This window comes from Dermacentor silvarum, chromosome 7 (genome assembly GCF_013339745.2).
Source record: "Dermacentor silvarum isolate Dsil-2018 chromosome 7, BIME_Dsil_1.4, whole genome shotgun sequence".
Lineage (NCBI taxonomy): Eukaryota > Metazoa > Arthropoda > Arachnida > Ixodida > Ixodidae > Dermacentor > Dermacentor silvarum.
In genome coordinates, this window is record NC_051160.1 from 69,354,138 (window position 1) to 69,379,630 (window position 25,493).

Sequence of the window (25,493 nt, forward strand, 5' to 3'; positions counted from 1 at the left end):
TTCCCTAAGGGGACGGTTGTCAATCGTGTCGAGTGTGGTGCTGGGGCGGTATTTTGTTGCTGCCTTTCCGGTGGAAATGCCATTTCGCGCTTATCGCGCTTTATCACTGGTCAGAGCGACGGTCCGCTCGCGTTGTCAACGGGATCAGCCGGTCGTGAGCGGTGGATGATGAGACTAGTATAGAATAAGTAATAAGGCATCGATACAAAATACCGGCCCTGAGGACTTTGTTCATTGAAACGAAGACAATAACACAAAAGGTGCGCTGTCGTGCATTTGTACCCACGAACTTGACAATCTGTACTTGTGGGTGTTCAGATGACTACTTCAATGGTTGCCAAGTCATTGTGGTATCCTTGGAAACGAGCAAGCAGACGCAGCCGCTCGATATTCACATACCAGCGCCGATTGCGTCGCTATCCCGATGTCAAGAACAGACGCAGCGGCGAAGCTTCGTGCGCTTGATCGCGTGCTTACGTTGCTCCAATGGAATTCGGCAGACTCTAAAAGCCAGCGCCTTTCTTCCCTGTCTCCTGATCTAAAGCTCCGCCTTCCACATGGCTTACCGCGACAAGAGGTGACTCTCATTTAGTTTTTACCATATTTAACATAGTAGCGTTTACAATATTATTTATATTATATAAGTCCTTCCTGAGTGCCATGACACCGCTCCTCTTGGTCTTTTACGGGATTCATTTATCAATTCGTTGTGCTTACTCTGCATTGAAGCTGTTTGGTAAATCGCCGACGATCCCTTTGCGGAGAAAGCTGGAGCCCTCATGCATCTCGATCTTTAGCTCGACTATGCCCTTGGCCAGAGCACGCATCTCGGACTTATCCTGTGCAGCTTTAAGCATAATCTTTATCACGCCCACTTTTATTTCTGAACATAGTCTTCGTGTTTTCCAAGTTATAGGCACGGCGGACTTTTTGAAGGAGAGCGTCGTCTTAACGCAGCGCAGTTCCGTGTTCTTCGGCGGGAGTTTCTGCAGTGGCACCTTGGCTTCGGCTGCTGCTACGAAACGTCCACGTTGAAATGGCGAAGTGGAACGCAAGCACCAATGGCGGGCGGATGCTGCTAACCACGACGCTGAGCAAACTCGAGATATCGCACGCATGCGACAGCGGCGAGCCGATGAGGCGGCGTTGCGGGCAGAGCAGCGTCAACGTGGCAATGGCGGGAACGCGTTCGCTAACGACGTCACTAACGGCACTGCCAATGGCGCACGCGCTTGGGTGCGACGTAGAGAACGACGTAACTGACGGCGCAGCCAATGGAGACGTTTATTGAAACATGTGGCGAGTGGTTTTTCGTTTCGCCTAGCCATTTACAGCTTTCGCTGTAAACAAAAAGTGGCTTTAAGGTTAGAGCACGGGGATGCTGTGCTCAACGGCAGAGGTTAAATTCGACCGGCAGTCACGCGTTATTGTATTTTTATGAAAATGAGGCCAGAAAGGACCCTACCTAGCTACTTACCTACTTGCTCCAAAGTGACAGGAATGAAGCAAAGTGCAATAAAATGAGCATTTTGTCAAACTTATAGAGAGCAAAGTAACTAATATATAAAACTGTAAACGTAAACATGAAAAAAGAGACCTCGAAGTTATGAAAGGCAAAATATGACTAATTTCTTTCAGACACTTGCCAAAAAAATGTCATAAGCTTTCATAAGCACATGTGCAGAAAAAAAACAGCTCTAGGTGCTATGCAGTGGACGATGAAATTCACACGGTTCTTTCACTAGCTGACAAGTTTAACGGCCTTTGACTCAGTGTTGCAGACACGAAATGAATAAAACAATACGCCATGGCGCTTACCTCACGCCATGTCTTACAGGTAGCAAGAGTAGGAACTACATGCATTCACATTTTTTTAACACACCACGTGAAATTCTTCAGAACAATAGAGCGTTAAAAATTGTGGCACGATTGGTGGGTATATAATTACAGCACGGCCATAAAAATTTGTGTTAGGCATTATAGTACCTATGTTTTCCTACATCTGTAATCATATTCTTACCCAAGGCGACTTTTCTGCATCGTCATAAGTAGCATGACTTCGCGCTGTGCATAAATGTGGTTACTATACTGATCTCAGAAACTTGGTCATTCTTTGGCTTGCCTGTGTTCCCAAAAATACTTGAAGCACCCATAAACTCGCATCTTGTGTCTGACTCTACGAGAACGACAATCTTTATCAGGGAGCCGTATGGTTATAAAAAAACTGCTGATAATGTTCTAATTGCTGTCAGAGAATAAGTAATAACAGCACAGAACATAAAGAATTACCGCTACGATTACTCCTAGACAAGAGGAAAGCGTTCGGTTTTTTTAGTCATAACATGGCAATAAAATTTTTAATTTTGGGCCGACAGGAACGCAGCTAAAACTTCTCACAAGTTATTTAATGTCATGCTTGCAGAGCGCGATCGTAGATCATATTCAGTGTGAAAACATAACAAATGGTATTGGCGTTCCTCAAGGCTCAAGTTTAGCGTCATTACTCTGTATGCATTAAAGGAACTATGTTGTAAATCTTCCCCATACTAGTAATTAACATGTGTGTAGAATGTGTTGTTTACTGCGTCTAAATTACATGACATAAATACGTAACTAAATCTATGGCTTAAAGAATTTGTGAAATAGGTATACGGGAACAGCTTGACAGTAAATGTGCAGAAAAGAAATTGTTATGTAGAGAAGCAAATAGGACCATAGACTAAGAACCACTCATACTCTTCGAACACTGAATAAGTTTTGCCTAAATAGGTTTCTTGGACATTATATCTATTGGCGAATTGTATGGACCGAACCCGTAAAGAACATCCGTCCCTACGTGTTCTGCCCAATAGGTGACAGAAATGGAGTGAGACGTTTGTTACCTTTGTGGCAGAAAAACAACTCCACTTTGCATTAAATAAATCCCACCACACTACTGCTTGTTGGATCGGGAAACACAACCCACACAAAGCTAGACGCAACCCCTATGCTTCTGAAAAGGATAAGACTAACAACTTGCATTGCATATCAGGCAAGCATTGCATAGTACTAGGAAAAGTTGGGCATAACTATTTCTAAAATAAGGACTACGACGTTACTCTCCCTACACATCACCTTTTTTATGATACCTCATCTCGAAAAGTACCTTAAATGTTTTATATACGTTTATGTACTTTGAAATTCCGCGTACAAAAACATTAACGTAACGATAAATTAGGGCAGCGGAGCAATATTTCAAGAAATAACACACAATGTGCACAATAAATTATGCCTAGAGGAACTGATCGAAGCTTCTAAACCTGTGTAGATTCTTGAAAAAAAATCTGCTTACTATCATAATTTTCGTCAGCCAATTTGAAAGGTTCTCATGGCTACTTAAGTTTTCTCTAATGAACCATTAATTTGCTCGTATAAAAGCTTTCATATTTTGCAACAGATTTGTGTATGTGCGTATGTTTATAAACTCTGTATTCATCCGATGAAAAAGATTTTAGATATGACTATGGGGCCCTAGTAAGGCAAAGCGTATGACGTCGTTCGTTAAAGTGCAATGCATAAGTTTATCAGAGAGTGCATATACATGCCACCTACCATTTTCCCCTGCTCCTAATTGTGTAACCTGCCATAACTGAATAAAATTTCATTTCATTTTTATATATAACCAAAATATTTGTAATTGCGCACTACATTTTTTGCGCTTCATTATTGACCTGGGACTAAGGAATAAAGATACGCAGAATGGATGACCAGACGAGGCTGGCGACATGAAAAATTCAAATAATATTGCAAGAAAAAGACAAGGAACAAACCCTAGGTGGACTCGGCGGAAGCTTCTTTCTTAGGTTGGACAGCACAAAAAGATGTATAGTGTAGGGTGTGAATATCAGGGTGATAAACAGTACAAGCACTGACTGTTACTGTCAGTGTGGTATTTTGGGTTTATTCAACAAATGTGCAGTTAAAAGCGTGTATTCCATCCCTGAGCATTTGCATGAGCATATGCACCATATCATGCACATTATACATAGATGCCCTAATACCTACGGGAGATCGCAGTCATTCCAGAGCGCCATGACACCGCTACCCTGGGTCTTTTTCGTTATCCATTCCTTCGTTCGCTGTACCTGGTCGGCAGTAAAATAGTTTCGCCAATCGCCGACGATTCCCTTGCGAACAAAGCCGGAGCCTTCGTGCATCTCCTCCGTTATTTCCTCCATGCTTTTTACCACCGCAAACGTCTCTGAATTCTCTGGCGCAGCTTTAAGCATGAACTTGGCCATGTTTATTGGTTTTTCGCTAAACACGGCCTTCATGCTTTCCAGACTGCAGGCGTGGATGACTCTCTGAAGAAGGTCCTCGTCGCTGCGTAACGCAGTTCCGTGTTCATCGCCAAGAAAGTCGGCGATTTTCAGCACTTGTTCTCTGGTGTCCACCTTCAGTTGTTCATATGTTATGAAAAGGATATTTTCTGCTCCTCGATGCTCGTACCATGGCAGAAGGTGGTCAAAGTAGTCGCCGTAGAGGATCTGAGAGTGTGAGAAGGGACATTGCGTTAGTTAAGAAGAATAAACATGGTTGATTCTAATAAGACAACCAAGCATTTCTATTAAGTGGATGCATCATTTCCTTTATCATGTTGTCTAAGGTAACCTGTATCGATTCTCCTGTCTTACGTTCGCTTAGTGCTTAACTGCTCATACTTTAGGTTCTTGCCCAAGGCTAAAAAGACATTCCGTACGATGTACTGGATTTCTTAAAATCGGCAATATGCTTAAGAGTATGTTTCATGTTGCAAGTGCAACATGAGAAATATAAAGTCCTATTGTAAGACACTTTCTAGATGCATTATTTTGGCCGATTTTATTGCGATACCAATTATATGGACACTCCAGGAGTATTTCTGCCGTCGGCGTCGTCATCGCCGTGAGGTTCCGTCTAAAGTCCAAGGGCGATAAAGTCATCGTCGCGCGCCGTATGCTGTATGCTCTATGCGTAGGCTGTATGTCCGAGTGAAAGTGTGCGAGGGGGAGCCGACGATCGCGGCTCAATCTTGCAAGGGAGGAAAGCGGGAAGGAAGCGCGCCGTCTTCCGTCACCTAGAAAGCTCGGTGGTGGGGGTGAAGTTTAAGGATGGTGGGCGTGTTCTACTCCGGGCGGCCTAGGCGGCCACGTGCGCCCGCCCAGGCTGCTTATCTTGAAAGCCATCTGCGTCGGGGACACAGTCCGCCATGCTCTTTGTTCTCGCGGCTTAGTTCGCGGTGATGCGATACGCAGCACGCGAGCCCGCTCGCCGCTGCTGCCACGGCTGCCTCACTCCAGCGTTTTGACAGAGTTTCCGCGGTCATCGGGTGAGATGTGTTCATGTTTGCTTGTGCGTGGGTGACACCATGCATGTTTATTTAGTTAGTATGCCTATGCTTACAAGTTTGTATGGCCGATAAAACTATACTATCTTTACTTCGTATAGCTGTCTACTAATTTGCTATCGCAATCAATGATTCGCTTTTCGGGCAAAACTGCGACTTAAAAAATAAAATATGTCAATCTTCCAGGCTAGTAATTTTCCAGCTAGTGTAAAGCAAAAAAAAGAAAGAAAAAGAACCTACGCACTCTGACAGTGCGTATTGTATGGTGACAACATAACAAATAGGACAAAATAGCCGCAGAGGTCCAGGAAGTATATATAGGTATGAAATATGTGATTGATTCGCTTTTACTTACGCTATAAGGGCACGTGATTGTTTCGGATAATTTTTAGCACGATGGGGGTGAAGCGGAAATAAAGCATGGCTATATAACAGAGCTTACATGCTGGGTATAGAACCAGGATTTTAGGAAAGATGTGCCTTTGAGCGATTAATACGAATGCCATAATTGGTAAGTACTCATCCTTAGATACTGGGGAGTTTTTATGAAACGCATTTACCTAGTTAGTCTGAGTGAAAATTGAAAAAAATCAGTAGGCTGTATAATGGGCGCAGCCGCAGGTGGGTAAATAAAGTTTCTTGCACGTGCTGCCCAACTTGTATGGGCACTAGGGTACAAAAATTACGTAAATAAATACAAAACTTACATTTATTCATGCATTGGAGCTCACATGACTAATTTACGTTACAGCTAGGGCGCATGCAAGAAATTTTATTTACCCACCTGCGGCTGCGCCCATTATACAGCCTACTGATTTTTTCAATTTTCACTGAGACTAACTAGGTAAATGCGTTTCATAAAAACTCCCGAGTATCTAAGGATTACTAGTTACCAATTATGGCATTCGTATTAATTCGATTGCAGTCGTGTTTGCTACCTGATGAGACTAGCCCCGCTTGTTCTTCAAAGGATCTTTGGACACTAAGGTAAAGAAATGACAGTCCCTACCAGCGGGCCCGAATAATGCCCTACGTCGCTTGAGCCCGCCACGCTATAAAATTAAAAAGGGGGTTCCTACGTGACAAATGAATGGGGGCCGATAACCAAGCAAGGGTGAAATTTGTGCAAGAAATTACTCTCCATTAGGCGTTATTATACTTGATGAGCATCATTATCAGATTTATAAATTATACCTACTATGCTATAGCGAGCTCTTGGAAACGCGGCAGTTCTTGGTCGGATGGGCAAAGGTACTGTCGAGTGAAGACTACCGCATTGCCACTCGCAAGGCTAATTTTGGTTCGATTGCATCATGCGTGGCACAATAGTGGCCTTATCTACGCTCTCTACACATGCATGATCGAGCAACGACTTCATTCCTCTATGCAACAGCATTAGAAATCATACATGCCTAACTTCTAATGCAGCTTGCGGGGGTGCTGCTTATAATTTTGTAACCATGGTCCCTGCCTGTTCACAGTGGCGCTACCGTGTTTAAAGATGGCGGGAGAAAAATGTAATCTCTCCGTCTTGCTCCACGATTGTCTTCTTTCTGGGAACTGTTTGTCAAACGCGTCGGTGCCGTAACTGAGCAATCGTGAAGTTTCAGCAAGCGTTTGCACATTAGGAGGTCCTATGCCTGCTGATAAGCACTGATGTGAAATTCGTGAATGATGGATGAAACAGTACTCACGAAAGCGACCATTCCCGCTAGGATCCACGAACTTACTGCCGAGCTATGCCTTTGCGAACGCCGAGCGAGGGGCTAAATTTAGCTGACAGTGCGTCATGCGTGCCGCGACAGCGTCGTCAACTGCGCATGTGACGCATGCGTGACCGAATGATGCTTTGTTTCCTCTAAACTACGATACGAAAGCAAGGTACGTGGAAGTATGGTTGTAAGGATAAACATTATAATTCTATGCTATGTTTTCGCTAGACGTCGTTTTCGCAAGTCACACCTTTTGACTGATTTTTTTGAAGGTACGCATAAAATTAGGTGGATATATATATATATATATATATATATATATATATATATATATCTTGTGAGATGACGCCCGAGACGAAAGCAGAGCTCTTGTATTGTCACACAGCGCGAGACAGCCCACGAACACCATGCCCGACAAAATGATGATGATTATGAGGATGGGTGTATACACATGAAGACGATGATGAACTGCACAGTTAGCGCTCACACTAACTTCCCGCCCTCACGAAAGCGGCCGGTAAGGCAGCGAGTCAGCTCACATTATATATATATATATATATATATATATATATATATATATATAGAGAGAGAGAGAGAGAGAGAGGAGAGAGAGCTAAATATACCTTTCAGTGACAACGTTTGATTACCTGAAACGTTGAGCGCGCTCAGGAATTCACAGTGCAGTTTCTGTCTGCCAATATACAGGGTATTCCAAGGGGCACTAGGTGAGATCATAATTATAGCTGTCAGCAGCCCAATTAACTAAAATTGAATGTTTGGCTTTTTTTACCGCAGTAATTAAGTGTGTATGTTTGTATTAAAAAGTTAGAGGCAGTCGTGTTTCTACACAGTATCAGTTGGAAGAATTCTTCTAGCGTGTCTGTGCTCCGAGGTATCCGACTCTAAATTTTAATTGCCGTTCGCATGATTGCGCATGCAAGGGAATTAAGATCAGCGCAATGCTCGTCCATGATGTGACGCGGCTGTTGCGTGCGGCGAAGTTAGTCTGACAATGGAGCGCAGGCATTGGCAAATATGATAACTGTTCCCCTTCCCCTCTCGGCTGGCGAAATAAAAATTGAAGAACCCGGATCCACTGTCGTAACACGCGACCGCGCAGCCTGTAACGATGGCGGCAGCTGCCATGCCGAGATAATGGCGCGAGCGGAGAAGCCGGAGGGCTGTGCGCGTGCGTAATGGTGACACCATGCTGCTATGACAAAGAAGTCTGGCACAGCTGTGGACGACACGAAGGACGCCGACAGGAAGACACAACTGCGTAGGCTTAGCCAGGCGCACCAGGAACAGCGTCGAGCCCGAGCCCCACTTCAGTAGCGCTGGCAATCCGGCTGCGGAGCTCTGCACGGCGTACTTCTTCTTCCTTACATCTTCCCCCCTCGCTGAAGACGGAGCCGCACAGGAGGCCTAAGGCGTCGTAAGGACGAAGGGCTCGCGATACGGTTTGAGCCGATCGACATGGACAGTTTCGCGGCTTCGGCGACGCAGGTCCGTAGGGGGCGTCAGAGGTTCGATGACGTAGTTCACCGGAGAAGTTTGCTGTAGAACCCGGTAGGGTCCATGGTATCGGGATACAAACTTGGAGGAGACACCTGGTGTCGAAGTAGGAGGCACCCACAACCAAACGAGAGCGTCAGGCGAAAACTGGTTGTGGGGGCGCCCGTCGTCATGACGAAATTTCTGTAGCGCTTGTTCTTGCGTTGTTAGAGAGCGAGCTAGTTGCCGACATTCTTCTGCATACCGGGCGGCTTCGGAAACCGGTGTACCCTCTGATAAGTCGGGACGGTAAGGAAGAATAGTGTCAATCGGAAATGACGGTTCTCGGCCGTATAGAAGAAAGAAGGGAGAAAAGCCCGTCGTTGCCTGGGGTGCCGTATTGTAGGCGTACGTGACATAGGGAAGGATGAGGTCCCAGTTTGTGTGGTTGGAGGCGACATACATCGAAAGCATGTCGCCAAGAGTTCGGTTAAACCGCTCTGTCAATCCATTTGTTTGCGGGTGATATGCGGTGGTACAGCGATGAATAATGCGGCATTCAGTGAGAAGTTCTTGAATGACATCGGCGAGAAAGACGCGACCTCGGTCGCTCAGGAGTTCGCGGGGGGCGCCGTGACGGAGAACGAAGCGTTGAAGCAGGAAGGAGGCAACGTCACGAGCTGTCGCGGCTGGTAGAGCGGCCGTTTCTGCATACCTCGTGAGGTGGTCTATGGCTACAATGACCCAGCGATTGCCAGCAGCTGTGTATGGCAGAGGCCCGTATAGGTCTATTCCAACGCGGTCAAAGGGTCGCGAGGGGCACGGTAAAGGTTGCATTGGTCCAGAAGAGCGGCAAGGATCAGGCTTGCGGCGTTGACATTCTGTGCAAGAGCGAATGTACTTTTGCACAAATGTGTACATACCGCGCCAATAAAACCTATGACGTAGTCTGGTGTAGGTCTTGAAGAGACCAGCGTGGGCACACTGAGGGTCGGCGTGGAAAGCGGCGCATACATCAGTGCGGAGCTGCCGGGGTATGACAAGCAGCCATTTGCGGCCGTCGGAACTGTAGTTACGGCGATAGACGATTCCGTCGCGGATGGCGAAGTGCGAAGCTTGTCGGCGGAGCGCTCGGGATGGTGGGCGTGCAGGTGAATCGGAGATGTAATCTATCAAAGATGAAATCCAGGAGTCCTTGCGCTGCTCCAAAGCCATGTCGACAGAAGCGAATGGGGGAACTGGGTCATCTAGAACGGAGACACTGACAATTTCGGCGTGGACAGGCGAGCGCGAAAGAGCATCGGCATCGGCGTGCTTCTTGCCGGAGCGGTAGACAACACGGATGTCGTACTCTTGGAGCCTCAGTGCCCACCGGGCAAGGCGGCCGCAGGGATCCTTGAGGGACGACAACCAGCAAAGTGCGTGGTGATCGGTAACGACATCGAAGGACCGGCCGTACAGGTATGGGCGAAACTTTGTAATGGCCCAGATGATCGCTAGGCATTCTTTTTCAGTGACTGAATAATTCGCCTCAGCTTTGGTGAGAGTGCGGCTCGCGTAAGCAACAACATATTCCTGGTAGCCGGGCTTTCGCTGGGCGAGCACAGCGCCAAGACCAACGCCGCTAGCATCCGTATGGATTTACGTGGGAGCAGTGGGATCGAAATGGCGCAGTATCGGTGGTGTTGTAAGCAGGCGCCGTAGCGTCGCGAAGGCCTCGTCGCAAGGCGGTGACCATGCGGAAAGATTGGGGTCTCCCCGAAGAAGCTCTGTCAGTGGTGCCATAATCGAAGCGAAATTTCGAATGAAGCGGCGGAAGTACGAGCAGAGGCCAATGAAACTACGCAAGTCTTTTAGAGTCGTCGGCCTTGGGAATTCTTTAACAGCACGGAGCTTTGTGGCATCGGGGAGAACGCCATCCTTAGATACGACATGTCCGAGAATTGTCAGCTTTCGTGCCCCAAAGTGACATTTTTTCAGGTTGAGTTGGAGGCCAGCGTCACTGAGACAGCGTAAAACCTGCTCCAAGCGATGAAGGTGAGTAGGAAAATCTGGTGCAAACACTACTACATCATCCAAATAACACAAGCACGTGTTCCATTTGAGGCCTCGAAGAATAGTATCCATCATCCGCTCAAAAGTGGCGGGCGCGTTGCAAAGGCCGAATGGCATCACACGAAATTCGTATAAGCCATCTGGTGTGATGAAAGCAGTTTTAGGCTTATCGTCTGCAGCCATAGGCACTTGCCAATAACCAGAGCGTAGATCGAGGGAGGAAAAGAACTCTGCGCCTTGTAAGCAGTCTAAGGCGTCATCGATCCGCGGCAATGGATAAACATCCTTTCGAGTTATTTTGTTTAGGCGACGGTAATCCACGCAAAAGCGGATCGAGCCATCCTTCTTTTTAACCAAAACAACTGGCGATGCCCATGGACTGTCGGACGGTTCAATGACACCACGCTGCAGCATTTCACCTACTTGCTCATCAATGACGCGTCGTTCTGTCGACGATACGCGGTATGGTCGCTGCCGTAGCGGTGAGTGAGCACCAGTGTCAATCCGGTGACATACAGTCGTCGTGCGACCCAAAGAAGTGCTATGGCTGTCAAAAGCAGGGCGAAATTTCTCGAGGAGACGGAGAAGGTCATGGCGTTGCTTGGAGTTTAAGGCGCTGTCGATGACGTGGCTGAAAACGTCTTCAGGCGATGTGGCAGGTGCGGGACTACCGGAGAGGGTGTTGACCTCGGACGATCCAAAAAGTTCCAACGTGGTAATGGTGTCGTAAGGCTCCACAGTGCCGAGAGATTCACCGCGAAGCAACGTAATCGGGAATGGGAAGTGGTTGTATACAGGAAGGTGAGTCGCGCCTGCTTGAAGGCCAAGCAGCGCGGTTGGCAGTGGTGAGATGTGGCGACGAACGAAAGCAGTGGAAGGTGTGAAGAGTACGGTAGAGTCGCAGGCAACGGAACAGGACACAGGTGCCAGAACGGATGCGTGTGGAGGTATCTGGAGGTCGTCAGTGAGGGACAACTTGGTGCGGGAAAGCGAAACGTCGTCAGATATGGCATTTCCAAGCGAAGAGAAGGCGACTTCTGCACGGGAGCAATCAATAACAGCTTGGTGACGGGAGAGAAAATCCCAACCTAAAATAATATCGTGGGAACAGTGGGGAAGAACGACGAACTCGACGAAGTAGAGCACTCCTTGAATTTCAAGTCTGGCGGTGCACGCAGCCACTGGCTGGACGTGCTGTGCTGTGGCCGTGCGGAGTAATGGACCGAAGAAAGGCGTCGTCACTTTTCGTATTGAGCGGCATAGTTTTTCGGCAATCACAGATATGGCGGCACCTGTGTCAATGAGGGCAAGCACAGAGACACCGTCAACAGCGACATCAATAACGTTGGGCGGCGAAAGAAGAGGGCTTGAGCGTTGCGACGATGACGCAGTTCTTGCCTCGGGAACTGCGCCACTTAGTTTTCCGTGTCAGCGGTAGAGGGACGTCGACGCATCGGGGAGAGCGAGCGACGACGAGGAGAAGGAGAACGGCGGTCAGAAACTGGGCGATGGCTTGGGCGGGGAAGGGGTAAATCGCGGTCTGGAGCGTAAGACAAGGGATGGTCGTACGCTGCTGTGCGTGGGTCGTCACGTGGATGAAGTGGACGGCGGCGGCACAGGCGTGCAACGTGTCCGGCAATACCACACGAATAGCAGATGGGCCGATTGTCCGCTGTGCGCCAAGGATTTACTCGATGCACCGGAGGTCGTGAGGGCGTGGAGGTAAAAACAGGGCTAGGCATCGGAGGCGGAGCCCGGAACGTCGGTGGGCGTGGTCGTGCGACGGCGTCGGCGTAAGTCAACGGGGTGGTGAGTTGAGGCGCCCGCTCCAGAGGAAGAACTTCGGACACTTGTTCTTCTATAACGTGTCGTAGGGTCGGACTAAGGGACGAACTTGACTCCGGCGGGTTGTTGGAGATAAGGGAGAGCTGGCGAGCAACTTCTTCCCGGACGAATGCCTTGATCTGCGAGAGGAGGGTGGAATCTGGAAAAGGGGAGGTCAAGCCGGACAACGATTCCTGATGGGGATTAGGGCGGCGGGTGAGGAGGCGTTGACGGCGTAGCTCGTCATAGCTTTGGCATAGTTCAATGACTTGGGCAACAGTAGAGGGGCTCTTTGAAATGAGCATCTGAAACGCGTCCTCGTCGATGCCCTTCAGTATTTGTTTGATTTTAGTGCCCTCAGGCATGGATGCATCGACGCGTTTGCAGAGATCGATGACATCTTCAATGTAGCTGGTAAAGGTCTCACCAGGCTGCTGAGCGCGCGACTGCAGACGCTGTTCGGCACGAAGCTTTTGAACAGCAGGACGGCCGAAGACCTCGCTGAACTTCGTCTTGAACACGGTCCAGCTTGAGACTTCGCTTTCGTGGTTTCGAAACCACAAGTGGGCAATTCCGGTCAGGTAAAATGGGACGGTGGTCAATTTCGTGATGTCATCCCATTTGTTGTTGCGACTCACGCGTTCGTATGATGACAGCCAGTCATCAACGTCGTGGTCATCACTGCCGCTAAAGATGGGAGGGTCCCGCTGACGGAGTGTGCCGGGGCATACGGAGGACTGGGGAGCAGCTGGTGGTAAGCTCGTGGCGCTTGCGGAGGTCATGGTAGCAGGGAGAATCCGGCTGCGCAATTCCAGGATGACAGAAGACCCAGCAAACCTCCACCAAATATGACAAAGAAGTCTGGCACAGCTGTGGACGACACGAAGGACGCCGACAGGAAGACACAACTGCGTAGGCTTAGCCAGGCGCACCAGGAACAGCGTCGAGCCCGAGCCCCACTTCAGTAGCGCTGGCAATCCGGCTGCGGAGCTCTGCACGGCGTACTTCTTCTTCCTTACACTGCCACATTTTTATTTCACTAGACGAGAGGATATATTGGATATTGTATAATATTGGGTATCTGCAATGTTTGTTAACCATGGCAATAGCAACATATAGTATAGGAGGGAGGCATCGCTATTTATCTTGCATTGAGCAGTGCAGAACTGTGTTTTTCATGAACTAAGCATAGCATGCGAGAAACGTCGTCACCATGTCTTCAACAAAATCATCCCAAAGAGCAGTTTTGATAAGAAAGTTAATCTTTTTGTAGCAAGCAAACTCCTCGCCTGCTTGCTAATAGCGGAACAATGGCGGGTTTCTTCACATGGCATTCGGTCGAAACATGACTAATTGCGCCCAATCCTACAACGCGTTGGAGACACTTTTATCAGACCTAGCAGGCATTGCGCGATCTCTACTCACTACCAAGGGAAGGAAGAACGCTGAATATTGTTATAGATAAAACCTCTAGATAAAAGCAGAGCTGGTTGTGCACGCAGTCATCGACAGCAGAGTCCTAATGCATCCGTGTCTCCGTGACCGGCCACTTCCGAAAGGACAGACACATCGCTTGAACGAATATAATGAATGACGACAAACAAGTCAAGATTCCTCTGGTTTCACGATGCATGTGGCAAAGACGTAGAAAGTTTACCTTTCCTGCCAAGTAGAGGTTGAGGAACTTCTCAAAGGAAACATCGGTGACAGACTTAGGAGTCAGCCCTTTCATGAAGTGGTAGTAGGACACGGCACAGTCGTACGGGTTCCTGGCTACGTAGATATACTTGGCACTATCCACGGGTTGTAAGACGTTGTAAGGAAAATGTGTCATTAGAGGACCATTTCTCAAGGGGTTCTGCGCAGAACCGGCTCCAGTCAAATCGATGAACGGGCACATCAGTCTGAATTCACCCATGTTGGTGACCGGTGCCGCACGTGTCAGAATATTGTAAACAATAAACTGCGTCCAATTTGTACCGCATTTAGGGTACGTAACGACAAATATGTCTCCCTGCCGTGGTTTGTAGTTGACTGCGGAGAGGATAGCTTCATCCTTGAAGAACTTGTGCATCAACATGCCTTCGACGTAACGGTATGACTCTTCGTCCATGGTGGAGCTTATCGTTGGACCTGCGGATGAAAGTTATAAAGTGGGTCAAATATTTTCTTTAAAGTGGCTTTGACAATAAGAAATTATAAATTAGGATGGAATTGTGAGGCAGCGTTTTGGCAAAGTTTTCCATGCGGCAAGATCATTTTTACGTTTCCCGGGAAATTTCAAAATTGCTTCTGGGTGTTGGCAAAATTCTTGTCTTGAGCTGGATTCTTTGAAGAGGCAGAGATTACTAACATAAGCAAACGAAAAACATATTCAACTGATGAAATTTTCACTAACTTACTTCCTAATGCATTACCTTACGGCACATATTGCAACTTAGAAATTGCAGCCAGCGAGTTAGGAAGACGTATCCTCTCTAAATGAATCTCCAGGATGACACCCTTACCATATAAATATTTCCTAAAGTGTGGGACGAAATACATGGGCACTACAGTTACTTTTGTGCTTCAATGACTAAAAGTGCGTTTCTTAAAAATTTAAGTGAGACGACACTGCATCTTTATGGCGAATTTAATCGCGCATATCTCCAAACTGACGTCATTCTGGAAATACGTGCTAAGCAGATACGCCTTGCAAACTCACCGGCTTCAGTTTGTAATTAGTAGTGTGCCGTAAAATAAATAATTAGGAAATAAATAGGTGATTTTCCGGATTCGTTGCATATGTTTATTGAGTCTTCAAGCATTTAATGTCCGCCTCCATCAATAAAACATCTTAAGGACTTGTTATGTTACCTACAACGGGCAATTTTAACGCGATAGCCTTAAGGGCACGTGTCGCAGATAATCCGGCGTCGGCAGCCGGCTTCGGAATGCGATGTCGGTGGGTGCCGGAGAAAATCATCCCTAACCACGCAGGCCCTCCTAATATATTTAGATACATGTATATAGGGAGCCTACATGCAACGCCGTTTTAACGGCGTTGCATGTAGGTTCCCTACATATATATGCCATGTCTTCTTATATGACATGCGGTATATGTGGTTTATATTGCCACACCATTCTATCATTAATGTTGCTCATACCTCGTCTTGCATTCTTGGCAAAGCTATTCCTCGGAATTTTGGGAATGACAATCCACAAACAAATGTGATCAAAGAAAACACCCACAGCGCATGCCTTTTATGTTAAATCTTCTCAGACTGAAATAGTAAAAGTACGAAACGTAATGGGGGTGTCTCTTCCTTTCGGAAAAGAAACAATTTTCACAATATTATCCTACTATTTTACATATGTTGTCTCCAACACTAACACAGTCATGATAAAGTAAAAAAAGCCATGCTTATTGCTTAAATCGTTAAGAATGCTAGTGGAGCTGCACAATTCTTGCAAGTGCTAATCAAAACTGTTATCAAAACTGACAATATTACTGCGAGCAAAGGAGGGGGTTCCGCGTTAACGCTTCCGACAGTGTTACATCTTGCACTTCGGCTCCGAAACAGTGGCACAATGCCCATATTCAACCGGCCAGGTTGTCGTAGCCAGGCTACACAACACCGGCGATACGTTGAACTGAATTTCACCGACGATTACGTTACACCGTACTGCGAAATTTGAGCGCAGCTCTTTACGACTTTTCATTTCGCCATATATATTGGCTGCGCCGAAAATCTCTCTGGTGCGGCATGTTGAGAACGGAACGAAATGCGGCTCGAATGCCTCGCTAATCTGGAGGTCGCGAAAGGCAGCGCGTGGATGACGCGTGCGCGCGATTCACAGCAGCCGCCGCAGACAGACCTCCACTCAAACAGCGCATTTGTTTCCATATATGGTAACGTTCGGCGCGCTCGCCACGTGCCATCGGCGAAAAGATGACGGCGGGCTACACAGGCGCCATATTGTAGCGGTCGTAGCCACAGAGGTGGAATACGCCTTTCTTCTCACGCTTTCGCCATACTTTCCTTCTCCGCTTACCGCCTTATGGTTCCGCTGCACCCTCCTCCTTCGTTTACCTCCTCGTGCTCTATTCGCTATCGCTGTCTTTCATCGCCCGCTGCGCTCCGCGTTCGATCTTTCATTCTTCGCTGTGCTCTTTCACTCCGTTACGCCGAGGGTCAACGTCGGCATTCAACGCAGGAACGGGCTCCTAAGACCTGCGCTCTAATAAAGCAGACCTTTATGAAACTAAAAAAATCACAGCATATCCACGGGGTGAATGATGATGAGTGGGCGAAGCTCCGGAGGGAATCATCGGATCTCCCGCTTAAGGGGACGCTAGCACAAACGCGTTAGAAACGTGCAGTACTCTCTAGAAATGTTGTTTCTCTCTCTCTCTCTCTCTCTAGTAAGGGGGAGCGGCCACAGCGTCTTACGCAGCCATATACACATGCCGGAACGTGCACCGCGTTTGCCGACGCCATCACATGACTGCTGAGAGAGTATTCCCCCGAACGCTCCTCGACTTGAACTTGACTTGCCACCGCCTTGGGCAGCGCGTTCGAAACGCGTTGAAGGTAATGCGGAGGGGCCACAGCGTCTTACACCAGCTTCTTACACGGGCCGTAACGCGCTAGCACAAACGCGTTAGAAACGCGCTAGAAACGCGGCCTTTCGTTAATGTTGGGTATTTATTGCCATCGTGGTGCGTGTGCCTATGTGCTTTTTGTGGCGTAGTGGTTAGCGCCGCGCGTTCGGAAGCGAGGGGTCCCTGGTTCGATTCCGCGCTACGGACACAACTTTCGGAATTTTTTTTTTCATAAAACGCCGGAAGCGTTCTCCGGAAGCCGGAAGCTGGCTTCCGGAACCGGAAGCGGAACCGGAAGTGGAACCGGAAGCGGAAGTCAGCTTCCGGTTATACTATACGTATACATATATATGTATATATGGGTATACATACATATACTAAAGCCCCTATATAAAAAAGTAGCGACACTCTCCTCCTCCACCTTCCCTCCTCCTCGATTCTCCTCTCTTTCGCGCTCGCTCCTCGACCGTGACGCCGCCTACACCGCTCGAGCGTAGCAGACGACCTTTCGCAGAGTGAATGCGCGCTTAGCAAGGCGGTGCGTTTGAGCGTTTGCGTTTGCTTTCTAGCTTCGAGTAACTTCGTCTACAGCATAGAATTTCTGTAAGGAGGGTTATATTAATTCAGTGACTGCAGGTTTTCGTTTATTCCTGCTTTGAAAACTTCTTTTAAGTACCTAAACGAGCGCCAACGCCGTACCATGACGACTCCGAATGTATCGCGTGCGCTACAATTAGGTACGTAACATTTTTCAAGCGCGTGTCGCAAGATCTTGTTGCGAATTGGTGTAAATAATAAGTTTGTGATCGAATGTCAACATCTTGGCCTCCAGCAAGCCCTCGTTAACCTAAATAATCCGCACCGTCCATACCATGTGAATTCGCGACGCGTATCAGATGACGTAAAAAGGCTGATAGAGGACACAAACAATCGCTGCTCTGAAGGTTCGATGGGGCATTACAAGCTACAAAGCTGCCTACATGCGTGCTTGCCAATCTTATAAGCACGCGCCAAGGCTCGGGGTGGGCGCTGGTCCTATTATGTTTCTAGTGCCTCATACTCGACAGAATTTTGCGCGGCCGGTCATCCAGTCGGGACTCTGCGTACATAGAAAATGAAATCACTTTTTTAGCATTCGCTCGCGAAGCGGGAAGGCGGTAACAGCGCTTCACTCAGTCTCAAACTAGAGCATAGTGAGCTTACGTTCAGTAAATAATTTTTTAAGGTTTGTGACTTGTCACGTTAGCTCGTCCGTTCACGAAGTGACGTACTTGTCGCGAACAGAGTTGCATTAAGGTGCATGCTTTGGGAACGGTTGCGTTCGCTCCGAATTTGCGAGATACGACTTTAATGAAGTGATGACGCGCGAAGAATTGCTGCGCTGTGACACAGCCTAATTTGCGCTAAATTAAATATTTTAGTAGAGGTCAAAATGATCTGAAACAGCATTCGAGTTGGTAGTTCATGGTTTATTTTCAGCATAGATGAATTACAGGTATGCTTTTACCGTCACAAGTCTGTGTGCATAATTACACTTAGCAATACCGGCATTGCTCGCATGCATGAGTTGAAACAAGTGCAAGATGCAGTTTGAGAAGTTTATTAAATCACATTCACTGCAGAAATGCTTTCATTTAAAGCACAATAGACAACCGCTAACTATTTTGACAATAAATAATAAATTAACATAGTTGCATTTACGGCGAACGTCCACATTTGAGAAAGGCAGCTGTATGAAGAACAATGTAATGTTTTTTGTCAATTCAAGGTGACATATCTTCAGGAAGTTAAAATGGGCACTATCTACAACATAACTCACAACAGGTACTTCATCACAAACCAAGTACAATCAGAGAAGAAAAAAAAAACTATTAACCTTGGACTCGGCCGCGCAACGCTTGAAGCAGCGAAGCTGAGTGATCGTAGCCCAGCATTTTCCGGAAATGTGCGCGAACTTTTCATCTTGTTACTCATGATGATGATAATTTCTTTTCGCACGTCAGGAAGCCATGGTTATGGAAAATGCCTTGAAGCGATGTCGCACTTGCCACAAAACTTAGTTTAACGCATTCTCAAACTTAAACAACAAGGAAGAGCAACTGTACCAACGTGCGCTCCTCGCCAGTCGGTAGACGCTTATCAAGCGAAAATGGCGACGGAGCGTGATCGTAAACAAACGCAGCCAGCGTCCGGCGGCTCGGCGGTCCACGTGATGCCATTAGGCCAATACCAACGCGGCGTCGGCCTCGGACAGAGTGTGCGAGGAGGCGGCGGCATTCTTCAAAGCGTGGCGCTACTTTTTTATATAGGGGCTTTAACATATACGGACACACAACGCCATCTATTGAGCAATTCATAAAACTAGACGTGGCTACCTACTACGACGGGTACGAACGGGTGCCGCTATAAGGAGCTTCGCCCCTAAAAGATTAACTTGTAAGTGTCAACTTTTTCTAAGCGTTGAGGAGGCGCGGGTAGTAAAAGCAATTGTAGACGACGAACTACATTACTGCGCAAGTCATAAGGTAGGCATCCTTAACAGGAACAGAACCAACGGAGCATCCTTCACAGTTTCCTCGGGCACATTCATTCTATTCGATGATGCGAGTCATATTACCTGTCAAGAATGCCTTCCGAAGTTCTGTAAATTTAGTTGCACAATCGGAGTCGAACTTGCCTCCTAACAACGGCAGTTGCAGAGTTCTGGCCGAGACCAGACCACTGCCAAGACTAGGCACCTGCTCGCATTGTTTGGCAAGCAAAGTGCATTGTTCGATATTCACTCACCCGTGTACACTAAATCTACGGTCGCGACTCATCGCATGCAGGCTCACCGCTCCCGAAGGTTCACTGGCGGCCATATCGCGTGTCTCTATAGAGCGCAATATTTTTGAACAATATGTATCTGAAATACTTCGACGGATTAACACACGACTTTCGGCAAGTCCGTGGTCATTCTAGCACAAAAAAGGCGGTTCAGTACGGTTTCGCTTCGACTATCGACCCCCAAACAAGATCCCGCGCAAACATGTTTACTTCCTGTGATTAATTGAATTGACGAGTCGCTAGGACGTTACCACTGAGCCGAACATTTCTCCATCCTTGATATTCGATCTGGCTACTGGAATATACCCATGTTCGTATCCAAGAAGGAAAATATCATTTTCCCACCCCGATTGGCTCTACAGGTTGATTGTTATGCCGGTCGGGCTCTGCACTGCACCTGCCACATTTGAGAGAAAGATAGTGTCTTGTATGGCCTGCAATTTTAAAACGTGCATATACTAATTAGACGATATCGTTGTATATGCTTCCACATTGTCGCATCTCCTGTGCATTGAGGAAGCGCTTGCCTCTATTACCAAGGTAGACCTACAGCACTTTTCAAGACAAAAAATAATGCAGCTCCCCAAACAGGGAATCAAGGTTTTGGAGCACTTGTTCAGACGAGAAAGGATTTCACCCGACCCGGAGAAGAGTCCCTCACATAGCAAATCTATCAGTCTCAATGGAACAGGAAGCTGTGCACATGTTACTGGGATTGAAAACCACTTTTTAAAAGGTAAATACCCCGATTAGAGGCCAAAAACTGCGTCTCCATGTACATGAAGGTCTCATCTTCTCGTGTTTGCTGTAGTAAAAACTATATTTCATTGCTTAAACGCTGAAATTAAGATGGAAATGCGTGTACTACATTTCCCTCTTGCTGGCGCGTCCGGTATTTTCACGCAATCTTAGTGATTTAACAAAAAAAAAGCACCTGTAGGTTGCCTTCGGCAGTCTGGGACGACACGGAGGTCCAAATCAATTGAGTGCCAAATTCCTCGAAAAAGGATGTCAAGAATATGAGTAAACTACGTCTTTAGAGTTACACATGGCACCCTACTTCATAACCCGAATGAATATTTTGCGTAATCACTTCTGAGAGAATTTATATAAAAAGCAGAAGGCAATTTTCAATGTATTAGGAGGACATGTGTATATCCTCTTAGGAGGATATACACATGTGCGCGGGCGGAAAGCATTGAACAGAAGGTGTGTCACAATGGGACGATTTCTGGAGAGGTTCTCTCCTACTACTGCTCCGCCAGCTCGATCACTGAACTCATGAATCTGAATTCACCTGTATTGGTGAAAGGGCTTATGCCTTGCATTGGTGCTCACAATAAACACAAGGTGATAATTTTTACGTTTTAAAAAAATTGAAAAATTGTCTGTGGCTAATAGCATAGTATTTGCGTTATAGTCTTTGCGTTGGATTATTCAACGAAGCCGACATCAGTTGCACGAAAAATCGAAATTCATATTCAAAAAAAACTATCAAAAGTCACAATCTATTTTTAATTGAGTATACGTTACAGCACATGTGGCAATCAGCGAATTGTAGAGGGTGAGTTCAAGGGATATCCAGTAGGATTACATTTTAAGCGCATGACATGGTTACCGTGATATACGTCATCACATTTGCCGTATAAATGCAGCTTTGTTCCACTAGCTTTTATAAAATGATGTTTTATCTATTAAAGCAGAAACGTTACTGGAACACCCATGTATTTCATCGCACATTTTGCCAATCGGTAACGAGAAAGTGGTGTCATCCGGAAACTCACTGGCTCCAATTCCTAAATAGCAATAAGTGCCGTGCAGGAATGAACAAGGTTATGAGCGAATATTTGGTAATTTTTACAATGTATGTGCCGATTTCTGCTGCAAGTAATGGCCGCCTCTTTGAGCGATCCAGCACATGCACTAGTGCTACACCATCTACCACAGGTCATTTTTTTGATGCTGTAAAGTCTATAAATATTTATCTGTTACATATTATATATATATATATATATATATATATATATATAGAGAGAGAGAGAGAGAGAGAGAGAGAGAGCTTTTCGTTGGCCAGTGCTGTTGGCTATTGGCAGACTGCCTTCGCTCACAATATGCCCTGCATGGCGACTGGCTGCAATTGTCGCTTCGCTGAAGTTTTAGCGTAGGCACGTTTTCGCTATTACAAGTCCTGGTTATGAAATAGTTCTGCTGCAGAAACACGAGCTGCCCAAATCTACATAAAACAGCAATGGGTTGATCCACCTACCTCAGAGTCTTCCGAAATATCTTGTGTGAGCTCCGTTTGGCGACAGCCGCCAACGATAGTTCTCGAGGTAAGAATGACGCAATAGCTGATTGGACTACTGGAGGGAATGCGATCACGGCCGTACGTTTTATCGTGTGGTGCTTTTCCGAAAGCGTTTTGAGTGCCTCTTTCTCTGATAAGGCCGCAACTGTGTGGACAAAGGGTACTTGCTTGCACGATCACAATTGTAGGTGAGATATGTAAACCGTGCACGTCGGTGACGGCCAGTGGCGGAACCCGACGCCCAATTGTAATTGTTTGTAACAGTGAAACGGTCCTGTTTTATATCCTGGACGCGCCTTACAAGCGCATTCTCCACTATACGGAGAGATCCTTCGCGACGTATTGGACTAGTCGGAGGGTTACAATCATTCTGCTAAGCACTTTGCCATTTTCGGAGATGGCTTTGACCATCGTACACATTAGAGCACTGCACGGGCTCGGGCTCACCAGAAAGCCCGGGCCCGGCCGTGCCGGGCAGGGCAGTTTTATACGGGCTCGGGCCTTGCTCGGGCACGGCATGTGCTTTTTCACACGGGCCCTGGCTGGGAACGGACTTTCTGGTGGTGTGCATGTAACGTGCAGCGAGTTAGCCTCGCGCGTCTCGACTGTGTAAAGCTTGTTGCCCCGGCGCATCTGGAAGCTGCGCCGGTCGTCAAGAGTCATGAGCGCACCGAATAAAAAAAAAAAAAACGTACGGCACAGACGGTCTGCGAGAAAAACTGGGCGTCCGCCAGCGTACACGTAGCGAATGCGCGCTCGCTAGAAGAAGACGTGTTTGACACACGACAGCAAAATTGACGACGTCGCGTTGTATAATCCGTGCCGCAACGATATATGTTTGGCAAAATGGTGTAAACATTAATTTGTAGTTGAAGTAAAGCATTATTTTAAGAGCGTACTATGCACAATCGGCCTCGGCGCCTGCAGCGAAAGTAAGTTGAATATGCTGCGGGGCGCCTCTCGGCCCCAATCCAGTTCGCTCGCACCGCCCTCGTACAATTGTGGTTGTGGAAGAGCAATCGTACTCTCAGCGTGGCACTCGAAATTCAATTGCAAGTGCCTTAGAGTGTTATATAATCGACAGCGCGAATAAAATTATAGGAAGTAAATTCAAGGCGATCATTCACTCCCCATACAGGAACAGCAAAGGTCTAGTGAGAGTAAGGTGTCAGAGCAAGGAAATGAAATAACGAATAGCCAAGGCCGGTGGGACGTGTGCAAAATGACTCAATCGCATAGAGCGTCAAGCTCTGTAAAACTACAGCTAGCGTTTGTTTTTTTTTAGCCATGAATTTTCTAGCCGTTACAAGACCAGAATTGGCTCGAAGCCCCCCCCCTCCCCCTTTTCCTAAAAAAAAATTGTGCTAAAAATTTCCTAAAAAATTATAAATTATTATGACCCGTCGAAATGCGGCCGCCGTGGCGGGGATTTGATCCCGCGACCTCGTGCTCAGCAGCCCAACACCATAGCCACTGAGCAACCTTGGCGGGTACGCACGTGAACACTTGTTTACGTATGCGTAACTCCTTCCGCAAGTCTTGTTAACGCCTGTTTCCTATGGTCATTATGGGTAGCATACAATGGTAAGCACCGTCCAGAATTAATAAAAAATTAGTGCTCCTCAGATTTTTCTGCGCCTTCAATAACGACTTATCGCAAACCAGGTATTATGTGCTTTTCTGCACCCGAAAGTTCCTGTGAGGCAAATGCGCGAAGGGCACAATTTAAAATCGAACTGACTGCTTATTAAGAACCGTATCACATTCTGGCTACGCGATCTTGTGGTCACGGAATAATTTTTTTGCCAGCCCTGTCTTAATTTTGAGCAACGGTACGAAGTAAGAACGAAAGCTTTGGCACTCGGACAAAATTCAGAATTTTTTTTATTCCGAAGCCCTGGTTGCCATTTGCGGGTTACCTTCACTAATAAAACGTTCATCATCGCGTTTCTCTGTTACTGTCTCCAAAAATTTCGAGCAAAGGAATGTGTTTCTGAATACGCGCCACATCGTCCTGGCGACGAATGCAATAACAAGCCATGTAGAGTGGAAAAGGTTGTCGCTCGAGCTTGTAGTTTTAAAAGAAAAGATCCGTAAGTGGGACGCCCTGAATGTAAGCGAAACTTATCAGGCACGCTCTAAGCCGAAATTGCCAACGTCTATGAGTCGAAAGTCACATGTACACCGAAGGCAACCTTTTCCTTGGTATCGTTCTCTACTTCTAGAACAACTGTCATATCAAGGATGACCTCCATTGGCGACCTACAAATCGCTGTGGTGGCGCATTTCTCGAGCGACACTTCGTACTCAGCTCTATGTCAAGAGCGCTATAACAAAGCTGTGTGTCTGAGAGATAATCTTATCCTGTTATTTGCGCAATATTTAAGCGGGAGAACTATGACATCTGTGCTTCTCTTGTTTTGTAAAGCTTTCAGCATCAGACATCCCGTCTACTTCACTATATCTAGAGAAGTGCTCTAAACAACTGCCACTGCCGTATAGGAATGCCAACGAGCCTTTTCATTTTCTGTCTTTGTCACTGGCTATGGGATTATGAAGCAAGGTGTCAGACCGGCCTGGTTGGCAATGCCCTGATGTGCACAATGTGACAGAAGATAAAGGATGGAAAGGTACTACCGAGACAAGTCATTGACACTTCCAACTAAACTTTATTTTTCTGAAACACACACGCGTACATGCACTCACGAGATCGCAATGGAAACTGCTTAACCATGATTGGCAAAACAAAGAGAACATCTCTAACATTTACGTAGATTAACACAGTGTAGCACCTCCTGCACATTCCAGGTGAAAAGTCCTTTTTCCGACACTGCGACAGAAGGTTTGCGGACACGATCACTTTGAGCAAAAGCAGTGGCTTCGATTATCAATGTGTTGCTATCGCCTGCGTGTTTACTGAGGTTTTACAGCGGAACTGTTTAGGCCAGCCATAAGCTGTGCCGCGAGCCGCAAAACATCGCTGAGCGATGAGTCACCTGGGTTGCCTAGCAACCACCTCGCGGAGCGGCGTGTGCGTGGCCTCCTCTCCGTGCCGTGCACGTGCTGCCTTGACATGGGACGTTAAGCAGAGAGAAGGATAGCATGCGCGCGGCACGCGCAATGCCGGGAGCGAGAAAGAGAAAATGAGAGCGCAAGAGAGAGAGAAGAAAGAAATTGTAGCAGCACCAACGAGGCAACGCTCAGAGCTGCTGCCGACGCCGCCCGCGTTTCCCCGTGTCCCAGCGTTCGCGCCGAACGCACGAGGTGTCCGTGACTGCAGCAGGCCCCTCTGGCGTCGGATCTGCAGGTTTAAACTAGCCAAGC

General features: G+C 47.1%; 2 protein-coding genes across 2 annotated transcripts in view; both read right to left on the reverse strand.

The window, feature by feature from the left end:
• Nucleotides 1-3,972: 3,972 nt before the first annotated feature.
• LOC119458176 (sulfotransferase 1B1) overlaps nucleotides 3,973-25,493 on the reverse strand; it is a 42,440-nt gene continuing 20,919 nt past the window's right edge. Inside the window, exon 4 of the mRNA XM_037720004.2 lies at nucleotides 3,973-4,040. The gene's annotated coding sequence lies outside the window, so the exon portion shown is untranslated. The remainder of the gene's footprint in view (nucleotides 4,041-25,493) is intronic.
• On the reverse strand, nucleotides 4,041-22,217 carry LOC119458175 (sulfotransferase 1B1). Its single transcript, XM_037720003.2, has 3 exons — nucleotides 22,128-22,217; nucleotides 14,108-14,583; nucleotides 4,041-4,526 (listed from the first exon to the last, which is right to left on the reverse strand). Exons 2-3 carry the CDS (start codon nucleotides 14,561-14,563, stop codon nucleotides 4,041-4,043), a joined length of 942 nt encoding a protein of 313 aa, XP_037575931.1. The 5' UTR covers nucleotides 14,564-14,583; nucleotides 22,128-22,217.

What these genes read in the sequence shown, in the direction of transcription:
- LOC119458175 (XM_037720003.2), bottom strand. Translation starts at nt 14,563, where the DNA reads ATGGACGAAGAGTCATACCGTTACGTCGAAGGCATGTTGATGCACAAG. An exon ending in ACCTCTACTTGGCAGGAAAG is followed by an intron (nt 4,527 to 14,107) that starts GTAAACTTTCTA and finishes TCACACTCTCAG; the next exon opens with ATCCTCTACGGCGACTACTT.